This window comes from Calidris pugnax, unplaced genomic scaffold, assembly GCF_001431845.1.
Source record: "Calidris pugnax isolate Ruff unplaced genomic scaffold, ASM143184v1 scaffold82, whole genome shotgun sequence".
NCBI classification, from domain to species: domain Eukaryota; kingdom Metazoa; phylum Chordata; class Aves; order Charadriiformes; family Scolopacidae; genus Calidris; species Calidris pugnax.
In genome coordinates, this window is record NW_015090833.1 from 239,456 (window position 1) to 258,612 (window position 19,157).

General features: G+C 45.2%; 1 protein-coding gene across 3 annotated transcripts in view; it reads left to right on the top strand.

The window, feature by feature from the left end:
* The window catches only part of MXRA8 (matrix-remodelling associated 8), a 28,932-nt gene extending 10,138 nt beyond the window's left edge, over nucleotides 1-18,794 (top strand). The window contains exons 2-11 of one of the 3 annotated variants that reach the window (XM_014941475.1): nucleotides 87-135; nucleotides 6,882-6,902; nucleotides 7,349-7,657; nucleotides 8,749-8,850; nucleotides 10,068-10,526; nucleotides 14,719-14,877; nucleotides 16,049-16,079; nucleotides 16,506-16,582; nucleotides 17,332-17,409; nucleotides 18,403-18,794. In XM_014941475.1, the coding sequence (XP_014796961.1) occupies nucleotides 87-135; nucleotides 6,882-6,902; nucleotides 7,349-7,657; nucleotides 8,749-8,850; nucleotides 10,068-10,526; nucleotides 14,719-14,877; nucleotides 16,049-16,079; nucleotides 16,506-16,582; nucleotides 17,332-17,409; nucleotides 18,403-18,428 (1,311 nt within the window). In that variant the 3' untranslated portion in view covers nucleotides 18,429-18,794. Of the gene's footprint in view, nucleotides 1-18; nucleotides 136-6,881; nucleotides 6,903-7,348; nucleotides 7,658-8,748; nucleotides 8,851-10,067; nucleotides 10,527-14,718; nucleotides 14,878-16,048; nucleotides 16,080-16,505; nucleotides 16,583-17,331; nucleotides 17,410-18,402 lie in introns of all 3 variants that reach the window. The other 2 variants (XM_014941474.1, XM_014941473.1) reach the window with 2 other exon arrangements.
* Nucleotides 18,795-19,157: the final 363 nt, after the last annotated feature.

A 19,157-nucleotide genomic window follows, 5' to 3' on the forward strand; every position in this document is an offset into this window, starting at 1 on the left:
AAACCAACAAAAAACAAGGTTTAAAAAAAAAAAAAAGTCTTCAACTTGTTTTTCAAGAGAGACGAAAACACGGAGAAGCTGAAGAAATGGAGCAACTTGCAAAACTCCTTCTGTGGCAGATTTTGCTTCAGCAAAGTAAGCTCCTAGCTCGTCGGCATGATGTTACTTGTTTTTATTTCAACTGCAGAGGACGGGGCTGGAGGTTAGCTAGAAGATTTGGAACTGCTATCTTTGTAAGATTTTGTTCGGATTCCTAAGTTAGCTCTGTTTTTGTCTGCGAGGGGAGGGAATCGTGGCTTTCTCATGCTTTTTGGAGAGGAAAGGAGAAACTTTTGAGGTTGTTTAAGCAGTATTCTGTTCAGCAGGTCTGTGCAATCTATTTTTTTCTTATCAGTTACCTTGATCAGCAAATTCAAAAACAATAAGCTTGAATTGAGTACAGTAAAGCTTACAGAGTTAGATTTACTTGATCCAAGGTTATTTTATACTTTTGAAGAGGCAGAAACAGCTGGGGTGTGTGTGTGTGTGTGTTCAGTTTGGAGGAAAAAATTAAAGTGGTGGTCTGTTTTTTTTTTCCCCTGTCAGCATAAAGACAGAGACCTAGGAATTTACTTTTGGGTAAGGTGCAGGAAAGGGATGAGGACAAGTCCGATGAGGCTACAATACTACAATAACAGAATGGCTTCTACCTTTTCCTTACACTTTTTGGGTAAGGTGCAGGAAGGGGATGAGGACAAGTCTGATGAGGCTACAATAACAGAATGGCTTCTACCTTTTCCTAATTACAGAGTTCTCTTAACAGCTGAAAGCAGATTCAGGGTCCTGAGAACCTGACCCCAAGTTAAAGAGAGAAAGCGCAGTAAGGATTGGATGGCAGGAGAAGATTTGAAGATTAATTGCAAAATCCTAGCAAATCCATCTTTGCAACACCTTGGGCTCTGAGGAAGGCACCTATGAGGGAAGGACCAGTTACAGCTCTAAGAGCAGTATGGAGAGACTTCAGTCAGGTGCTGAGGGTTGGAAGTGAGAAGCACAAGCTTTTTGGGGACCAGTGACCCCCCCCTGCTCTTCCCAGCCCTGTTAATGAAGAGCACAAGCTTCTTGGGGACCAGTGACCCCCCTGCTCTTCCCAGCCCTGTTAATGAAAGGCTGAGGCTGCCACCTCAGCCTCTCAAAATTCCTCAGTAGGTAGATGGAGTGAGAGGAAGAGTTCTCAGTTTGGTCCTTAATTAATCTAGTTTCTGTGTCACCACATCATCCCCAGTTTTGTAATGCCTCAAGGCAAGCTTTAGGAATCGGCAGCATTTGGGAACAGTCATAGGGACAGAAGGGTTAAAGTGGCTCAGAAAAACTAGTCTGTGGGGGTGGCTTAAATCCTGGAGAAGGAGGAGAGGCCACATACTGTATTTCAGAAGCACCAACTAGTCCAGCTACTCCCCGGTGTGGTTTAACACGTTGGCAGAGCTTGGGGAGCACCCAGGGCAGGAAGAGCAGGTTGGGTTGCTATGGGGCAGTCGGGGGGAACTGTGTCGAGACAAGAGTGTCCCACCTAAGGATAGATTCTTTCCAACAGACTTTTTTCAGGTGTATTTCGGAGAGAGAACTGTCGTTGTGCCAGGCAGCCCTTGATGTTTGAGTCCTGCTATCCCCACCCAAATTGGGTTATAACACGATGAGTGAAGATGGGAAGGGGGAGAGGGAGGAAATCTGCGCCGTCCCGTATTTGCTGAGATGATCCCTTCTGGAGAGGAACCACACCCTCAAGTGTTAATGTGGTGCAGGGAGGAACAGCTCTGTGTTTGGAATGGCTCTGCAGACTATTCTGTGGGCCCAGAGCCAGCGTGAAGTACACAAAGCCGAGAAGGGTTTATAAAGCTGCGCTGATTTCTGAACCGAGAGAAGGTCGGGGCAAATCTGTGAGGGATCCTGATTGTGCAGCGGCCGAGCTGGCGATTGCTTTCTTGTGCAGACAGAATCCTTTTTCCTTTCTGCTGAGCCAGCACATTCTTGCTTTTTACCGATTCACGGGCATGTTCCTACCTGCAGTGAGGTGCTGGAATTGTTGGCACTAGATGGGTGGTTAAGGGCTCTTGGGTCCTGAAGTCCTTTTTGAAAGCAGAACACTCTGCTGTTGAGAAAGTTGTCCCGGGAAGCCTTTAAAAATAAATAAACATAGGGGCTTAGATAAAAGCCCGGTTCAAAGCCTGGCTTGACCATCAGTTGGCCTTGTAAGGGAAAGCTTTTTTTACTGAAAAGCTTAGTCCCAAGCTTCTTCGCCCCCGCTTCCTCTCCCAAGTCACAGGTGATAGGATAAGAGGAAATAGCCTCAAGTTGCGCCAGGGGAGGTTCAGATTGGATATTAGGAAAAATGTTTCCATGGGAAGGATGATTAAGCCTTGGAATGGGCTGCTTGGGGAAGGGGTTGAGGCACCATCCCTGGAGGAATTCAACAGCCGGGTTGACATAGTGCTTAGAGACATGGGTTAGTGATGGTTTTTTTTATCAGAGGTTGATGGTTGGACTTGATGATCTTAAAGGTCCCTTCCAACCCAGACAATGCTATGACTCTATGATTAGTCTTGCAGTCCCAGGCCAGCAGGGCTGGGTGGTGAATGGGAGATGTCCAGGTGGAACTGTATTGCTCACTAGCTTCCTCCTTTGCCTCTTTGCAACGGGCCCAGATGTTATTTATTCCTGGTCAGTGAGTTTAAAAAAATGGCTACCAGAAGAAAGCTGAGCTCATTTTGTGAATCTGTCGCCTTGATGTTACTGCATCATAAGCTGTTATGGCCTCTCTCAGGAGCTGGGGCAGTTCCCTAAAGAGCCACTGCCATTCTCCAAAAGTATTTGGAAACAGCTTCATAGCCCAGACTGCTGTTTTTGCAATAATTGTGTAATGGCTCTGCAGAGACCGTTAAATCCACCGCACAGACAATGGGATTTATGGGAGAAACAAGGAATCTGACACATAGAGTTTTCATGAAGATCATGTCCTTTCTGTAGGACTAGACCATCCCTCTGTGTCCCTAATGGAAAGATGATATCTCTTCCTTTTTCAAAAGAGAAAAAGAGGCTGAGACAGGCCAGGAGATACTGGAGAAGGTGCGCAAAGGAGTAATGAGCTTACTTGGGCAAGCAGAGCGTCAACCTCACAGACTCTTGTTTCAACCCATGTGCCTGGTGGGTTATGACATTCCTTTTTCCAGTGACCTCTTAGTTTGTTTTCTTTCCTGCCCACAGCTACATTCTGGGCTTCAGTAATGCTCATTGCTGTGTAAGGCAACATTCCAGGCAGCTCATCCTTGCTCTGCTGACAAGGGCAAGGCTCTTCCTGAGCTCAGCAGGAGCTCTGCAGGTAGAGCTGGTGTTGCCATGTCCTGTGGAGCATATATGCTGCTTGGCATTTGGGCTACAACTTAATGGTCTTTGCAGTTCCCTTTTCTGCTCAGGTAGTCTTTCCTCCTCCAGTGTGAGACAGGAACTTAGTGGTTTCATGAGCACATGCATCTACCTGTGAAGCAAACCCTCTGCCAGCGGCTGTCTCCAGGAGCAGAGACAAGGTGGAATTGTTCAGGCAAGGCTCAGGGGACAGATTTCTGTTTGAACTCTAAGGATACTGCCTAGAGAGCTTCTGTGAGATGTCTCTTGGAGTCTGAGGCTTTTACTTCCAGTTTCCCTGCAGTTCTTGTGGCTTAAGTCTTTATTTGCGAAGTGGATGGGATTCAAGAAGAGCTGGCTCTGCCTTTTACAAGGGATTAGGAAACGCTTTTGCAGGCTGCCTTCCTCTTCCTATATTGTGGGACCAGCAGAATTCCTCTGGGATCCTGCTGAGAGGCAGGCTGACTCTGCACAGAACATGCTGGGGGGACAGCATATAGATGTCTTCTTCTTGTTTTTGTTTTGTGGGTACATCACAGAGAGAGAGGTCAAAGTCATCACCCATCGCATGGAATTTGAAATTTTAAAATGAAAGCTACAGCGAGTTCTGTGTTGATGACTGTTGAGGTATTTGGTGGTTTTGAAGCTCCAGGTCCTGGAGTCCTGTGATTACAAGAGTCTGAGCTGTCACCGGGTGCATAAATACTCCTTGATTTTTACAGTTGCAGATTGGGAAGTGTGACTCGCCAAAATATCTGCTTCCAGTTTACCCCAATCCTGCAGTTCATAAGCTCTCAGCTTTGCTGGGTTATGGATATATCTCTGCCTTTGTTCAATAGCTACCATCTTATACAAACAATAGCTTTAAAAAGCATGGTTGGGGGATATGTCTTGTTTGTTCTGCTCGTTTTGTGTAGCAGAGCTAGCTCTTAGAGCAGGGGGAAAAGACCAAAAAGAGAAGGCGGCTTATTCCTTCTTTAACTGCTGCTCTATGTCCAGGTTATTGAAGGTCAGTTGTTTTAAATTCCATTTTCTCCAGGCATACAAGAGATCAGAGACATTCCAGATTCCTTAGATTTCTAAGTGATCTCATTTACAGGCCTCTCAAATTTAAGTTTGAATCTTGTCCATGGCCTGATGTATGTGTGCAGATTTCCAGCATTGCTGGGGGAATCAGAACAATCAGTTCTTCCTCTTTTGTTTTGTGCAGTTCCCGTGTCTCAAGACTTGTGCTTTCTTTCTCCTCTAGAACGTTGCCTGTTGGCTGCTGTCTTTTTGATATTCTCACCTACCACTTTGTCTGAGTCTATGAATTATACCCTCCCTGGCTTCAGACCCACATCTGTGTGTGTGTGTGCACAGACCAACAGTGGAAAACCCCTTTCTCTTCCACCTCGTGTCTCTGTGCTGGACTCCAACACACTACCCGACTGTGCCTTCCTCTTGGATGGGTTCTCTTCCAGTGTATAATGTCACTGGGCTGTTCAGCTTTGTGTGGCAATGCTCAGCAGGTCAAAATAGCACTATGGTAAAATGCAGGTGAGGTTTTTCAGACTCTTCCCTTTTCCCAGTAGGATGCAGCATCTTCTGGTCACTGAGGGACAGACCAAGAAAGACCCTGGAGTGTAACTGTCAAGTAGGCAAGAATGCTCCTGCCCTGCTTCCTAGGGAGCTGCGAGCAGAACCTTGAACAGTGGAGGCAAACAGAAGCTGTCAAAACCCACAAGACATAAGGTTTTTTTACCTAAAAGCTGTTAGATTACAGACAACTCCACCACGTCCTTGTTTTACAGAGGGTTGTGTTTGGAAGCCTGGAGAAATGCCTGTTGCTGGTGGATGGGGCTGCAGGAGCCCAGCCTGGCCAAAGGCCCCCGTGGGTGGGAGAAGGGGACCTGGGTGGTCCTCACCATGCCAAGAGGGCCAGCTAAAAGATACAGAACTAGGGTTTAATGTCATTGTTGGTTTAGGGCTGTGACATGCTGAGCGGAGCATATTGGAAGGCTGAGGTGGATACTTCTGTAATTTGTTAGATTTTTGATGCCGCGTTTAGGTTGGATGTTTTTTACATTAACTTGCAAGAGGAAAGGAGAAAAGTGAATGCATTCCTCTCGCTGAGCCAGGAGAGGATGTTTCTGTTAATGAGCAGTAATGCAAGACTCTGGAAGTGCTGGCTGTGCAGGCAGCCAGCCCAGGGACACCACTCCCAGCACGCAAGTGGCCACACGGCAGTGTTCACTTGCCACAGGGCAAACAACAGCAGTTGGGACACATGGGCATTGCTTTGTCTCACTGCTACAGGGGGATGCTGCCTGATTTCTCCTGGAGGAGGCTGATTTTGTGCTGTAAAAGAGCTTTGTATCGTTGTTTTGTTGTGCTAAGCTAAATCAAAGTCCTAGTTTTCATCAACACAGGCTGGCAGCTTATTGTTTTTTACCATCAGGCATTTTTTTATCAGTAGAGACCATCAAATGATGAAATTGTAATGTCTTGTGCATGATGTCTCTTTCTTATATCCAGAGCAGGATTTATGCGAGATTATTATTATTTTTTTTTTTTGTGAAGCTGAGATTATAAATGTAGAAAAAATAGTTTATATTTGGTTTGTCTTTGAACTGGCAGTTCAACAGATGGTGCTGCTTATTATTGTTTTCCGGTGTCACTGCCCAGTGTTTTGTGATAGGAAGAGGAGAGGAAACAGTTTACTCTGAGCCCTTACACTGGGGGCGTGGTTAAAATAGCCCCAGTCTGGAGTTAATTTATTCTCTTTTGAAATGCATAAATTCCAGGGCTGAAAAAAAATAAAAATACAGCCTTTGTCTGGAGGACATTGCGCCTATGACATTAGCAGGACAAAACATCTAATGATCTTTCTGGGAGCCACTTGGGCTTGACTGGTTAGAGAGATGAATGATGTCATTGTGTTGGGAATCTGAAAAGCATGATGCCAGGAGACCTCCTAGACCCCTCCTACACAAAAAGCAGGAGGGATTGGACCAGAGAAATGCAGAAACAAAGGCATTGGTTCATTTCTTGCCTCCTTGGGTTCTTGTTTTTATCTTGCACAACATTTTAAAATATTTTTCTCTTGAGCAGAAGAGGCTTTTCAGGCAGTTTTTGTGGGTGACCCATTGACAGATAGCTTTGGTGTGACGTTTGAATAACATGGTGGAAAAATCTCTGTGGCTGGTATGGAATAAAGACGTGTGCTGTGTGAAATTCAGTTGCAGCCTGAACAGATCCCACATTGCTCTTAAGTTTAAGTTTGTTGGGTCAGGTGCTGTCTTTGGCTGGAAGTGCACAGTGTCTGCTGCAGCAGGGACCAACCAAGGCCTGAGCCTCTGGCCTTAACCACAATGCACACGTTAAATAAGTTTATTAACAGAGAAGGGAGGAATAGGTGGAATAATAACAGAGGAGGTGGCTGCTGACTATGGGTATATTTGTCGGTTTTTCTTCCTATTGTTGTCAGTAACATTCTTTTTTTTTTTTCTCTGCTTTGACAGGTTCTGTTTGTTTATATTCAGGTGAGTGACAACTTTTAAATCTACCTGTTTTTGTGCTCGTCAGTAGAAATGAGACATACCCTGATTCCATGCAATTGGGGGTTTTATCTCTAACTTCTGTAGGCACAAACCATGCATCCCATGAACTACTGTCTCTAAACTTTGATTAAACTGGGGGTTAAGATTAGGAAGGGTAAGTAGGATGGGTCAAATCTATGATCCTGTTAACAGACATCACAGATGTTGCTTTAACTGAATTAAAACAGTGTTTTAAAGTGTCTTTCTGTTGTATTTTTCCATGAGAGAGCTCTATGTTGGTCTTGAAATTAAATTTCTTTTGGGTGGAAGATGTGCGGAGGTTCTAGGAGAGGTCTGAGTCCTATCCTAGTGTCTTCTTCACATCCCAGTAATCTCATAACTCTGTTTTTTTGGGGTTTTTTTTTCTGTTCTTTGCTCCTGGCTCTCAGTACCAGCCGATGCCTCCAACCCGGCCAGCGTTGTCGTGTCGGTGTTGAACATCAGCGCTGCTCTGGGGTCGCAGGCTGTCCTGCCCTGCAAGAGCTACCGCATGGTGTGGACCCAGGACCGCCTGAACGACCGGCAGCGCGTGGTGCACTGGGACGTGTACAGCAAGTACTACGGTGACAACAAGATGGAGCGGCTGTGCGACATGTACTCGGCCGGGGACCAGCGGGTGTACAGCTCCTACAACCAAGGCAGGATATTCATGCCCCAGAACGCCTTCAAGGATGGCAACTTCTCCCTGGTGATCAAAGGTACTTGAACGGCATCGTTTCTCCCTCTCTCTGCAGAACGGAGGATTCATGACTAAATGAATGAATTTTGTGGTTTTTAGTGAAAATGGCTGCTTTGCAGATCTATTTATTCTATAAATAAATAGATCACAGAGTCTTCTACAGAGCGTTTTCTATAAATAAATAGATCACAGAGTCTTCTAGGTTGGAAGGGACCTTAAAGATCATCTTGTCCAACCGTCAGCCTAACTGACAAAAATAGACACCCGCACAACAAACAAGGAGCATCATCACTAAACCAGACCTCCCAGCACTACAGCAACCCCTCTTTTGAACACCTCCAGGGATGGTGCCTCAACCACCTCCCTGGGCAGCCCATTCCAAGGGCTGATAACCCTTTCAGTGAAAAAATTTTTCCTAATATCCAGCCTGAACCTCCCCTGGCGCAACTTGAGGCCATTTCCTCTTGTCCTGTCGCCTGTGACTTGGGAGAAGAGACCGACCCCCATCTCTCTACACCCTCCTTTCAGGTAGTTGGAGAGAGCAATAAGGTCTCCCCTCAGCCTCCTCTTCTCCAGGCTGAATAACCCCAGTTCCCTCAGCCTCTCCTCATAAGACTTATTCTCCAGACCCCTCACCATCTTTGTCGCCCTAAAATATCAGTCTAGTGAGGTCCTCTGAAGCAGTGGCAATAGTGTTTTATTTCCCTTTGAAACAGTCCCATTTTAAAAGAGAATTGGTAACAACTCATTGACTGAAAATCACTTGGGTTTCTTTGTGAACCTTTGACTATATTTCAGTTCCTGAACTATAAACCCAAGGTTGCCATTCTTCCTGTGCCTGCTCGTAGCTGAACTTAAATTGGGTTTCTCTTTCCATCTGTTAATACAAATATGTTCCACAAATATAAAAATAAACTGAATACATTATTATATTAGGCAAGAAGATTTTTCTCTGTTTGGCCCACCCTGGTGATAAGGATGGGTTAGAACTAAGTTATATAAAAACCCTTTTGCATTCATAGAAGCATTTGGGAAACAGTACAAATGACAAAAGTAATCATTGTCTCAGCATAAAACATTCAACTGCCTCTCTCTTCCCTGTTGTACCAGATGTTGCAGAGAGTGATGAAGGCACATATTCTTGTAATCTTCACCATCACTACTGCCACTTATACGAAACTGTGAAAATCCAGCTAGATATCACCAAGAAAGGTGGGTGTGGCAGAGAGCTTGGTGTTCCTTTTCTGCAAGGGACCTGGTCTGGCAACTGGAGTCTGGTGGCCACCAGGACTCTGTTGAATTCATGGAAGGCCTTGCATGCTGTTCTGCTGGTTTTAAAGTGTGGATGCAGGGGTTTGCCCATGTCTTCTCAGTCACAGGTTCAGGGTGCAGATGCCATAAGAAGTTTGGAAAGTATTAGGGCAGTGGTGCTCATAATGTTATTTGCTATCAGATTCCCTGAGTTTCAGGGATTTTATTCAATGGGTGTATTTATGAACCTCTCTCCTTTCTTGGCACGTACCAGACAATGCACGGAGCCTGTTAAGTTAATTGTTTACTCTAGGCAGCCCAATTAGCTAATGGTCCTGTTAGTGCTCCTAGTAACCATCCATCATCAGTCAGGTTAGCCGCAAAATCTGCCTCGTTCATCGGTTGGTGAGCTTACCCTGAGAACCCTGTAGTTAAAAAGCCTCCTCAATTTACCACACCTCAGCTCCAGCTCTAAAAGCAAGCTTCTAAGGGCTGTTGGCAACTCTAGTGTGTGCCACCCACACCACGCGTGCATCACTACTGTGTCATTTAAATAGAACTTTCTATCATGCACAAGTGGAAGCTACTGGGGCTGATTTTGCTGGGAAGCTGCTGAAGGGCTGATGCAATAGTAGAGAAATGCAGCTCTTCTGCTGCTCTTCTCACAGCTTCTATGCAATAAAAACACCCGGGCAGCCCCGTGAGCCCCAGTCCCCTCATCTGTGTTTTGGTTATTCCTTTTCAAGAACGAAATACAAAACAGTGCTTCTTGAACTCCTCCAGTAATTAGGGCATTTGTGGCTAGAAAAGCATTTCCTGCTTGGAGAATTGGGATACAGCATATTGAAGATGAAATCTGTTGTTCTCATTCCATTCTTAGCCTGTAGAGAGAATATACTTCCTGCTTTCTGAGGCAAGAGATTAACTCTCAGTTATAAGGAAAAGAGAGTGGTCTTGCTTAATGCACTGACCTGGGGTGGAAGGAGGTGCATTTCTTTATAAAGTGCTGAAATTAAGTGTGACAAGGCACCTACCCCTGCGGCACTTCAAGGTGTTGGGAGGGGATGTGTTACAGGATTGCAGGGTCTAAGAGCCATCTTAGGTGTCCCTTAAGCACGGGACAAGTATGTACATATGCACCTACCAAGGTTGTACAACTTGTATTGTCTCCTCCCCAGCTGAGGAAGCCAATGAGTACTGGGATGGGGAGAAGCCGGTGATTGTTGCCCTAGAAGGCAGCACAGTGATGCTCCCCTGTATCAACCGTAACCACATCTGGACTGAAAGGCACAGTGAAGAGGAACAACAAGTGGTGCACTGGGACAGGCAGCCCCCGGGGGTTCCCCACGACCGGGCTGACCGCCTCATTGACCTGTACGCCTCCGGCGAGCGCCGTTCTTACGGACCTCTCTTCATTCGTCAGAAGATGAACATCACTGACACAGCCTTTGCCCTGGGTGACTTTTCCCTGCGGATTTCACAGCTGGAAAGTGCAGATGAAGGCACTTACTCCTGCCACCTGCACCATCACTACTGTGGCCTGCACGAGCGCAGGATCTACCAAGTCTTCGTGACGGAGCCAGTGAGAGAGAAGAAGGTGGTGAACCTCACAACTCACAACGTTGCCCCAGCTGCAGGTAAGTGGCCTCTAGAAGTGGTTCTGCTGATTGAGGAAGGCATAAGTATCTACAGTTGTACCTTTGAGCTCCAAATTGCTCAGCAAGCCCCAGGACAGGAATGTGACACTTTAGTCCCCATCATCACCTTAGGAGGCCTTTGCTCCAAATGCCAAAGCGTCTTTGCCTTTTCTGTCCCTCCACAGTGGTCTACAGGGACCTCTTAATGCCAGCAGGAGGGAGCATGGCCAAGGCAAACGTGTGGCCTGCAGAAGTGCCATAGACACCACTGAAATGAAGGTGCCACTTAGAGCAATGCTGAGGTTTCCTCTGTGAATGTTTCTCACATTTGAGCCAGGGGTTATTATAATCCCTTAGGGATAGAAGAGCAGATGAGGTCTTGCCTCCCTGGTTGCTAGAATGTGGTTCTAGTGTTTGGACTTGGATGTTTGAGGTCTGCTAGAATGTGGTTTGTTCTAGTGTTTGGACTTGGATGTTTGAGGTATTTCCATGACATTGGTGTACCTGGAGTTTAGTAATACTGGTGAGGAGCTGCTCTAAAGCTGTGCTGCACCAACAGCAGGGTGTCCCACCCATCAGGGTTAATTACCCTCCTTGCAGCACTGGGGTGACATCACGTCCAGCTTCTGTTTTCTGGGCTCCAGGGAGAATTCTGCAGCCTGTTCTGCTCTGCAGTGCTGACATGCCCTAAGGCAAACAAGCTGTTTTCCTAACAGGCTACCTCTCCTGATTGCTTTTATGGAGCTGGAGAAGGTGGGGATCAATTCTGCTCTGCCTTTGCTGTTACAGGGTGCCACTAATCTCACCAGTGTAGTTCACAAGCATCACTCTCCCCTTTGCACAAGGGTTTAGGCTGTGCAAGGTGCCAGACTGTGCAGAATCAAGCACCAGGAATTTTCCTCCACCCTTCAGCTTTTCCTTTTTTTTTTTTTTTTTTTTCTTAAACCAATTTTCAAATTTTCCACTGCAGTGAGCTATCATCTGACAGCCTGTCCAAACTCAAAACCATCACGCTTAGTTCAGGCAGAAAAATAAAATGAAAATCCCAAGTTTAATATTTTTTTAAGTCTTTTGGGTATAGTTCCTGATTAACATTTTAAAATATTCATTGTGGTTTAATATTTATTGGCTGCTTAATACAGAATTTTGACACACTTCATACATTTTTAAATAGGTCTATTCTTCTCTAGCAATTGGCTTTTTCAAGCCACGGAAACCTAAACCTCCCCCCTGGGACTGAGGTTGGTGTCCAGAAAACCCAGGCAGTGCTGAGGGGAGGTGGCTGTTGGGGCTGAGCTGACTTGGAGGCCAGGACATAAAAAACATCAGTCTCCCTGCCCTTTTGCTGCCCTTGAGCCTTGGCCAGGTCACATCGTGCAGATGGAAACTAGATCTTATTTTCCGAGTTGCCCACCCAGGAATTTATCCCTCTCTTTCCAGGATGTTGTCCTGGTTATTGCTGAATAGTCACCTACCTGCTCAGGAGTTAGACACAACCTACAAGTAATTTAACCTGCCGGAATGTCTTAGTTGGGCAGCAGTGCCCTCGGTGCTGGAGGAACTTGCCTTCCTGAGAAAAGCCATTTCCACTGTCAAAAAGAACAGCCTTAGAAGAGCTTTGTGCCCTACGGGCAGCGAATGCTCAGTGGTCTGAGAGCAACACACACACAAAAATGTGCTGGATGGATGGGAATGTGAAAGCAGCCGAGACATCCGGAGCGACTGCTTGAACCCCGCTGGGACGGGCCCTGTTTGTGTACAGGCTGAGATACTGCCCCATCCCATGAAAAACCATACAGAACTCATCTAGGGATAATAACATAAAGCTGAAATGAAACATCAGGAGATAACAAAAGCAAAGCAATGAGCTTTTTCAGCAAGCAGCTCTACTTTCTGGCGTAGCTCCAAGGCCCGGAGCCATTTCCAGACAGGAAACTTCATCCTGTTTTGAATATAAGCACGAGTCAATTCTGCTCTCAGTCTCAGCAGTAGAGCTATGTGGTGGATGCCTGCAAACTGTGCATTTTCGCTCTGCATTTGCTTTGGAGCAAGTGGTTGAAGAATGGAATCTGTTGTGTCTCATGCTTATTGCTAAACTATTCTCAATCCTTTGCCAGCCTTGGAAAGAAAATGGGCCACATACCCAGCATTTGTGAGCTCTCTTGGTAGAGCCCTCTCCTTTTTTCCCAGCAGAAGAATCTGACCCTTGACATTTTGGTAAAGCAATGGACGGGCACCTCTCTTTTAACTTTTTTTTCCCCTCCACCATTAAAACTTATTTTCCAGTAGTTAAACCAGATCACCTATGTGAATTGGAGGCATATGGGCACGCTGGGTTGAGACACACTGAAAGATCAACTCTTGGTTACAGAATAAACCTTCATCACCTCAGTTTAAATTCTGATATAACGCTAGGATGAGGAGGAGAGTCTGTATTACCTTGGTGATACTATCCTGGGCGCTGCCATTCATCTGCTGGGTGTGGCTGAATCAACCATTACTCTGTGCCTCAGTTTCCCCAGTTATAAAATGGGATATAGTCTGCTGCCTTCCCAGTGATGCACTTTGAAATCCACCCGTGGTGCTTTATCAAAATGCTAATATGACAGGTATTTTTAGTGTTACTTGATTGAGTAAGCCAAGGAGACCCCAAGTTATTGAGTCTCTTTTTAACTCAGCTCCTGCCCTCTCCTGCAGTATTGTGGGAAAGCCAAAAGCCAGGAATAGAGCACATTCATATTTGCTGAATCCTGGCTCCACGGCTGCCCCAGTGGCTCCTGTCTCCTTATGGGAGCTGCTGAAGAAACCCTTCAGGATGCAGAGATATGTTGCAGTAGAACTGTCATACTGTTTGCAGCTTTGCAAGTGGGTTTTTTGGTTTGGTAGTTTTTGAGTTAGCAGTGGGTGAAAAATACATGCTGGTTTGCAGTGCTGTAGCCAGGAAACACCCAGCACCCAGCAATGCCAGTACAGAGTGGAGTGTTGGTGGAGTTGGTGCTGGGCTACTGGAACAGAGCGGGTGCTAAAACCTCTTGATTTTTTAGACCTGCTGTTACCATCAGCAAACGATCTTCTCTGGTTTCAATGTGTTTATTTCAATCCACTACCATCTTATTTGATTTTATTGCTGATGGGTTGGTGTTTTTAAATGCTGGAAACAAACTACCCAACAAACTGGAAGCGGTCACTGTGCCAGCAGTTCCAAAAATGTCAACATTTCTCATGTTAGACCACATCTGTTTGATGGCACTGTGGCTTTGGGGATATTTCCCCAATCTTTCCCCTTATGCCCCCTGACTAATTTACGGGGTTAAACTCCCAAGAGACTGCTTGGCCCAAAGTCCATACTGGTTCTTGCCCGGTTCTGGGTGAATGTTCCCTGTTGGGGGGAGAACGTGTCACTTTAAGCTGTTTTGAAGAGAAAAGCACAGAGTGTCTCATGGGTTTGCTGTCTCTGCCTGGGCTGGGTTTGTCTGTCCTCTGACTATTGCAAACACAGAAGTCGCTTCCTCTTTATATGCGTAAAACATTGACCTATTTATTTGAGATCTACAAAAATGTTCCACGTCAGAGTTTTGAGTTACCCTTCGCTGTGCTGTGGAACTGAAATGCTGCTGCACCCACAAACGGAACGGAATCTTGGCTTTTCTGTGTGGGTTTTTATTTTATTTATTCTATTGAGATTTTTTTTATTATTATTATTTTTATTTTAAATTTTATTTAAAAGGAAACTCATTCTTTGGCACTGAAAATTCCTCCCACTCTGTAAATTATAACCCTTGGCAGGGAGGGGCTGCTTCATACTTTGGCTGTCTGGAGCCGGAGCACCGTGGTGTGTGTGTTGAAAGGGACCCAGAGGAGGGTTGTGTTACCCCGTGGAGGGACCTGGGGCTCTCTGGGGTGGTTCTGCCTGTGCTTCCCTCTGCAGGAGCACGCTGACGGCCAGTGAGGAGTGTGTGACAGTCACTATTAATACTTTGTGCTCCTGGGAGGTAAAACAGTCTTGTGAAAAGCACATTTTCCATCCGACAGAGGGGCAGTATGTTGTAAATTAGCAGCCATTTGCCCTTTGCTTCATGTGGTGCAGAAGAGTTTCTCCCTGAACACGCTGTTTTGGGCCCACGTGTGAACGTGCTTTGCTTTGGATGCCAATTACACTAATCAGCCTGGTTTCCTTTTTCTTTTCCATCAGATCCCAATGTTGTCAGGGGCCACAATGTAATAAATGTCATCATCCCTGAGAGCCGGGTGCACTTCTTCCAGCAGCTGGGCTACGTCCTGGCGACTCTGCTGCTCTTCATTGTCTTCCTCATCATCGTTGTCCTCGTCACCCGCAAGCGCCGGCAGAGAGGTAAGAGCTGGAGAAGACCAGCCCCTTGGTGTTTGTAGGGATATCTCATGGCAGGAGAGCTGATTCTGCAAATAATCACTGCAAAGCTTGATGCTGAAGGTGGTGATCCTCTCCTGGGATCACCTACACAAGGGGGAGTCTTTGCAGGTACTGATCACAGAATCACAGAATGATATGGGGTTGGAAGGGACCTCTGGAGATCGTCTGGTCCAGCTCCCGTGCCAAAGCAGGTCCACCTAGAGCAACACCTGATGCTAAGAGAGATTAATTAGTGTGGTGTAAAAATTTCCAGGCCTTGATTTGCTTTTTTTAAGGGAGAAGAAAGTTACAACCACTAGGTAGTTGCTCTTTACAAGTGGAATTTATTTAGAGCAGAAGGCCCACGAGCATCCCTGAGGAGCTAAGATGTCAAAGTCCTTGCTGGACTCCCTGTGCTGGGCAATTCTTTGTGTGTAATTGGGTAAAGAGACACTGAGATCTTTTGGTGACTTCCATACAAATAGTTTTGGATGCCCCACAAAAAGCAAATACCAGGGGATGTCTGTCTTCTGCTGTATTCTTTGCAGCACCACATTCATCTTTATTTATCTGCCGGGGGATTGGCACCAACACAAAACGGGGCTGTCTCTCCTGACTTAAGTGGAGTTACTTTGCAGTCACAGAGGGGATGGACTCCTGGCTTTTGAATGGAAAAGAGGAGCCCAAAATTATCCCTCCTTGCAGGGTGGGGTGAGACAGGAGCGTGATTGGATACCTGGCGTGTAGGAGGCTGATGAAAACTGGGATCTGTAGTGTGTGATGGATACAGGCCTAAGCAGTGAGCTGGGGAGGGGCTTGTGCAGCACCAGCACACACAAGATGACACATGTGGTTAATCTGTTTTGAATAAATGGGAGGTGGAAAGAAATGAAATGTGGCAGTTGCTGTAGTTCCCTGTGGCTGGGGAATAGATGATCCCCATAGATGTGGGAAAACCACTGGAAATGTGGTGAGTAAAGGAAAGGGAAGCTCCCTATGTTGGTGGAACACACGTGAATTCTTGTGTATTGGAGGGATTGTGAAAGGGATCATGGTAAGGAGCACTGTGAGTAAGGACTAGGTGTTATTGTTATCACTGTTGTCTGGGTTGGGCTAGGTACAACCGCTCATTCTGTCTCTTCTCCCTGTTTAGGTTATGAATACAACGTGAAGAAATATGGAGAGTAAGTATAATTACATGGGGTCTACTATCTTTTGTAGAAAAGACAGTAAAAGGAAGAGGGGAGAGAACCTGATTCACTTGTAAGCGGTATGATCTGAAATCTGTTTGATAGGTTGGGGGCAAAGACAGGAAAAGTACCCATGTAGGATGGCTGCCAGCAGTTATTGATCTGTCCTGCTTTCTCCAGGGAAGCCTGGTAGAAACTGGAAAGGTTTCTGTAAGGGTTGCACTGTAATTCACTAGTACTTAATGGAGAACGAAATCTTCTATGGATTTTTTTTCAACTTTTCTACAGATATATAGCAAATAAACAAGATAAATGAAATTCTCTAAAGTAATCTTAGAAGAGGCATTGTGAAAAAGTGTGAAAGGAGCCAGATATTAAAGGATGTGACAATACCATTTTTCGCTGTTATTCCTTTTTCAGGAAGGATGTAAATCTGAAAGAATTCACAGTTGACACAACAGACCTGGCTCAATACAAAAGTGAAGACATCAGACTGGGTATGCATCAACGGGCAACATTCTCCAAACTGGGTTAAAACTTGTTAAAACTGAGGATTTTCTGATGGCATTTAGATGCCTGTTCTGAAACGACTTAGCCTCCTAATTTTAAATGGCAACTTGGAGAATCTCAGCCCACAAGTCAGTGCAAGCAGAGGGACTGTAGCTGGAGAGGGCATCCTGGCTTTTGAGGTTAATTAGAGGCTGATTGATGAGGTTGGTCAGTAATGAGGCACAACTTCTTTTGTTTCACCTGGAGTTTTTGGGGTTCTTTGACATGCACCTGAACCCCAAATACAAGTGAGCGCAAAGCAATGTGGAATGAGATCAGGACAGAATCAGGGGAAAAGGATTCCTCAAGTTTAAGCAGTTTGTGTAGGGAAGAGGATCAACAAAGCAGTTCTCTGGAATCTCCTCTCCAGGGAACCAAGAGCATTTGTCAATATGAATATCGTCATTCTATAGTGCATCAAAACTAGTTCAAACTGAGAGATCTGGAGAAAAAAAAAATTAGATCAACATTCTTTAGTGCTAACTATTGACCTTATCATGTCTTGAAAGTGGGTCTGAACTGTAGTTGACTGATTCAGGGAACTTAGAATATTCCTGATATACTTTGGAGATCTGGAGATGCCAGGCCTAGAGTACTTCAAGGAAGGAAGGATCAATCAATGCCCACCTTGCCTGTAAAACTTTGTTTTCTTTTTATGTTCTAATGGCTGTATGAATTCTACTCCTCCCTTACACAGATTACAAAAACAACATCCTGAAGGAGAAGGCTGAGCAAGCTAGAAGCTTCCCAGCAAAGAACATTGATTTAGACAAAGGTAATAATGACCTGCTTCACCCTAATCGGTGGCTGTAGGAACCTTCTGCTGGGTTGAAGGAGGGAGGAGGGAAGCACACAGTTCAGCAGTCTTTAGAGCTGACCAAGCCACAGCCGAATGAGGAATGATAAACATCATGGCAAATGACAGCAGGAATGAGAAGCTGGTTCCCTTCCTACCCTTTCATCATGGAGCCACAAGATGCAAGTAGTGATTAGGCTTTTAAAAACTTTTGGCGTGGCACAAATAGGATTTTTCTTTATTGGAAAAAGAATGCCTTGGAGGGCTGGAATAGTGCATTCTGTGCTGTAACCTCAGAGGGAGATGTATCGCAAAAATGTCCTGGCATGAAAACACTGTGCAGAAGAGAGTGTTTTGAATTGAATTAATTTATATGTAATGGGCAGTCACTTACTTCATCCAACAAAAGCAAACAAGTCTCCCTCCCTAGGGGCTGAATCTCCTTTTGCTTATCCAGTATTAAGCTGAGTATTATGCCTCAGTTTGTAGAGTCACACTTATGTCAGGCAGTGCTGGTAAGAAGTTGTTTGGTTCCATGACTCCTTTCGTATGAATTCAGACTATAATAAATGTCAGTGAAATGATATCCAGAAGAGAATGGTCTGGAAAGCCCATGAGTTGCCTTACCCTGCTCTTCTTGATGGAGTTCTCCTGATACTTTTGCCTATGTTCTGCAGAGATGATCTGTGCAATAAACAGAAGAGAATGGTCTGGAAAGCCCATGAGTTGCCTTACCCTGCTCTTCTTGATGGAGTTCTCCTGATACTTTTGCCTATGTTCTGCAGAGATGATCTGTGCAATAATTTATACACAGTACATCCCACTGTGGGTTTTACGAAGAGGATACTGGGGACATGGTTGACTGCAGATGGTCACTTGTCACTGTGTAGCTAAGTCCATATTAGAGTGTGCTTCTTTGGGTGGTTTGAAATCTCTCTTCAGGTACTGACCTGCATTTCCATTTGTTTTCAGATTTCAGGAAGGAATATTGTAAATGAAGACATTCCCAGGCTGCTGGCTGGACCAGAAGCTTCAATCAAAGATAGATAAATGGAAGAGAGATGCCTTTTCTTAATACCCTGTCCCTCCAGTTACCATAGATTTTTTTTTTTCATGTAGACTTTCTTCCCACTAAGCACAAGGGTATTTGCAAATGCTTCTTGAAAGAGTTAGACCATCTGTCGTGTGTTCACTTACGGTGGGTTTGGGGTTGCCTTTTCTTCTTCTGTCCTCCCAGTCCTCCATTCCCCCTTTTCTTTCTTGATATTATTGTTGGTTTTATGCATCAATGATTTTTATGAGCTGAATCAGCAGACCTTTTGCTTTGATGTTACTGCTTTAAATAAACCAACCTGCATCACTAATCTTGAGCCATCATTACACCAGGCATTTTTCCATGTAGTGTATTCATCAGAAAAAATAATAGCAAAGCCTGATTGTGATCTCTCATAGGCTGGCATAAATCAGGAGGAGCAGTACTGTCACGTAGCACTTTGCATTTTCTGGGGGAAGTCCAAAGAGTACACCCCTTCACAAATGACCATGTAAATACCTCATTTTATGAATGGGGAAATGACAATATCCTCATTTTACAGGGGAAAAGGAAGGAACGCAGGTGACCAAGGGTAGGGTTGGGATCAGCTTCAAAGAGCTCTGGAAACCTAACTCTATTTCCCACTCTAAGCTTGTTTGTTGATTTGTTTTTGTTTCAGCACAGACCAAATCAA